This window comes from Colletotrichum graminicola (assembly GCF_000149035.1).
Source record: "Colletotrichum graminicola M1.001 genomic scaffold supercont1.113, whole genome shotgun sequence".
Taxonomy (NCBI): Eukaryota; Fungi; Ascomycota; class Sordariomycetes; order Glomerellales; family Glomerellaceae; genus Colletotrichum; species Colletotrichum graminicola.
This window is the reverse complement of record NW_007361117.1, coordinates 4,282-6,545: the sequence shown is the minus strand read 5'-3', so window position 1 is coordinate 6,545 and position 2,264 is coordinate 4,282. Positions and strand designations below refer to the sequence as shown.

At 37.2% G+C, this 2,264-nt stretch overlaps 1 protein-coding gene across 1 annotated transcript; it reads left to right on the top strand.

Moving 5' to 3' along the window:
* Positions 1 to 280: 280 nt before the first annotated feature.
* GLRG_11743 (uncharacterized protein) lies at positions 281 to 1,038 on the top strand (the record flags this gene model as incomplete). The annotated part of the gene is made up of 4 exons (XM_008102427.1): positions 281 to 349; positions 525 to 546; positions 690 to 813; positions 981 to 1,038. Coding segments are annotated over 4 exons (273 nt in total), but the record flags the coding sequence as incomplete, so codon positions are not given.
* Between the last annotated feature and the right edge of the window lie 1,226 nt (positions 1,039 to 2,264).

Sequence of the window (2,264 nt, the reverse complement as noted above, 5' to 3'; positions counted from 1 at the left end):
GCTTGTCATCTGCTTCTGACTCGCATTATACACTTTAGGTTTCTGACTAGTCCCAGTCTGTGGACAAGACCTAACTACGGAGTTTCCGATTGAATAATTTAAAGCACCTACCTTATAGTTACCTTTATATCCTGGCTACCCTTTTAATTACGCTACCCACTTTAAACTTTTATAATATGTTCAATTTCATCTACATGGTTCCATTTTGTATAACACGCACCCCATTTACAGCCTTGCTTGTAATATTTATTTCAAAGTTCATTATGGAATCAAATTCTCAATGCAAGACATCTTACATGCAAACTTTGTGGTTTGGATCTCATCAAGGTCGCACAAAGCAGCGGCGACGGTTTGAGTCAGTGACTTGGACGGTGAAAAGCACCGCTTAACGGTTATAGATAGTTGTCTTGATGACTGCTTAGGCGTCTTGACGGCACGGGAATTACTCGGATAGCATCGGACTGTCGTTGTTTGTCGCATTTGAGGGATGTCGTTGGTCGCTGACGGTGTTGACCATTTCTAAGCGTCTTTCTGGCGGTGGAAGGGGTGTGTGATGTTGGCCCGCCGTTGATTGGAGACCAATTCGGTCTTTCGTTGTTGGGTGAAGTGTTAGACCTGTGGAACAATGTGGTGTCAGGCCAGGTGACACGTCGGCTAACCATACTGACCTGTTCTTAGTGATGATGTAGTCGCTTACAAGACAGATGGATGTGTGTGTGATTCGGAGGTCGCGGTGCTAGCCTTGTGCGCGGGCATTGTCTCGGATCCTTCCAGGTCGGTGAGGGGGCAGCGTGCAATGAGCCGTCGAAAGGGGTAAGGCGCTGCTTGATGAAAAAGACGTGTCATCTCCGTCGTTGTGTATACTGAAGAGGGAGAGGACCTGGTGAGTTGACTAAGAGGAAAAGAGTGACGGAGCTAGTGTGACCCTAAACTTGGGGCTGTTCCTCTTACGCTAACGCGGTCGTAGTTGTCGTCGGCAGCGGTGGCCGTGTCGATGAAGGCTCTATTGGTGCCGCAGGAAGCGGTACGAACGACTGGGTATGTTTTGTCTTGACAAGGGCTCATGCGTGAGGATATTTAGAACGATGCCAGAGAAAGGGACAGAGCTATCGACGGGCAGTGAGTGACTAGGATAATATGACGCGCAAGCCGTCAGAGGCTCACATGCATGACAGGAGAAGGCAAGCGGGGGCCGGTCGGCTGGCGATGCAGACGCCATCGTCAAAGCACTTTATAGAACACACACGAACGTGCCTGCAGCTGCAACTAGAAGCGGCAAGCAAGAGAGAGACCGTCTTGCCTAGGTTGTCTTTATTAAGCTATATTATGTCTCTAGATCTAGTTACATCTTATTTAGGTTTAAATATGTTAAATAATAGGGATTATAATAGTTAATTAATTACGCTGTATGTAGGTTAACTATAGTAAAATCCTATAATAACAAGGAAATAATAGGGATTATAATAGTTAATTAATTACGCTGTATGTAGGTTAACTATAGTAAAATCCTATAATAACAAGGAAATCTCCCTATTTCTTAGTTAGGAAATCCTAGGCTAATCCTAGCAATATTATAAGTAGAATTGCTAGTAAAGTAAGGTAATTTTACTAGTTATTCTTTAGTAACTTACTATATAGTAACTACATATTTACTAGTAAATTTATATATACTTCTACTATAATTAATGTACCCCGTTAGTATTAGTAATATAGTAATTACTATAAGACGATACTAAATATCTTTTCTTACTTATTAATTATCTTTTAATATTTTATATTATGTTTTTCTTTATTTATTAGTGAAGCGCTACTTTATTATTAGCTAATTCTTACTATTAAGTTAGTTTTTAATATGAATACTACCTACTAATATTTAATTAAGCTATAAAGTTAGTAAATTATAGTATAATAAGCATCTCTACTAATCTATAAGCTATTAATTTAGTTACCTTCTTATATTTAATAGTAGTTTAACTTAGTAGTATTTTTTAGTATAGCTAGTAGTTATAAATGTTTATATACTATAGCTTTGCTTCTAAATAAATAATAATTATTATGCTCTAGGTATTATTATAAATTATATAAATAAATAATAGCTCTTTATTAGCTATTTACTTATTGAGTAATAATTTATTTCTTATTTAAGTTAATAGTTTAATACTTAGGATAGTAATTAATCTACTAGTAAAAGATATTTAAAATATAGTAAATAATAGTACTAGTAATCTAGGCTTAGTAGTTAATATTATTATAATATCTTATCT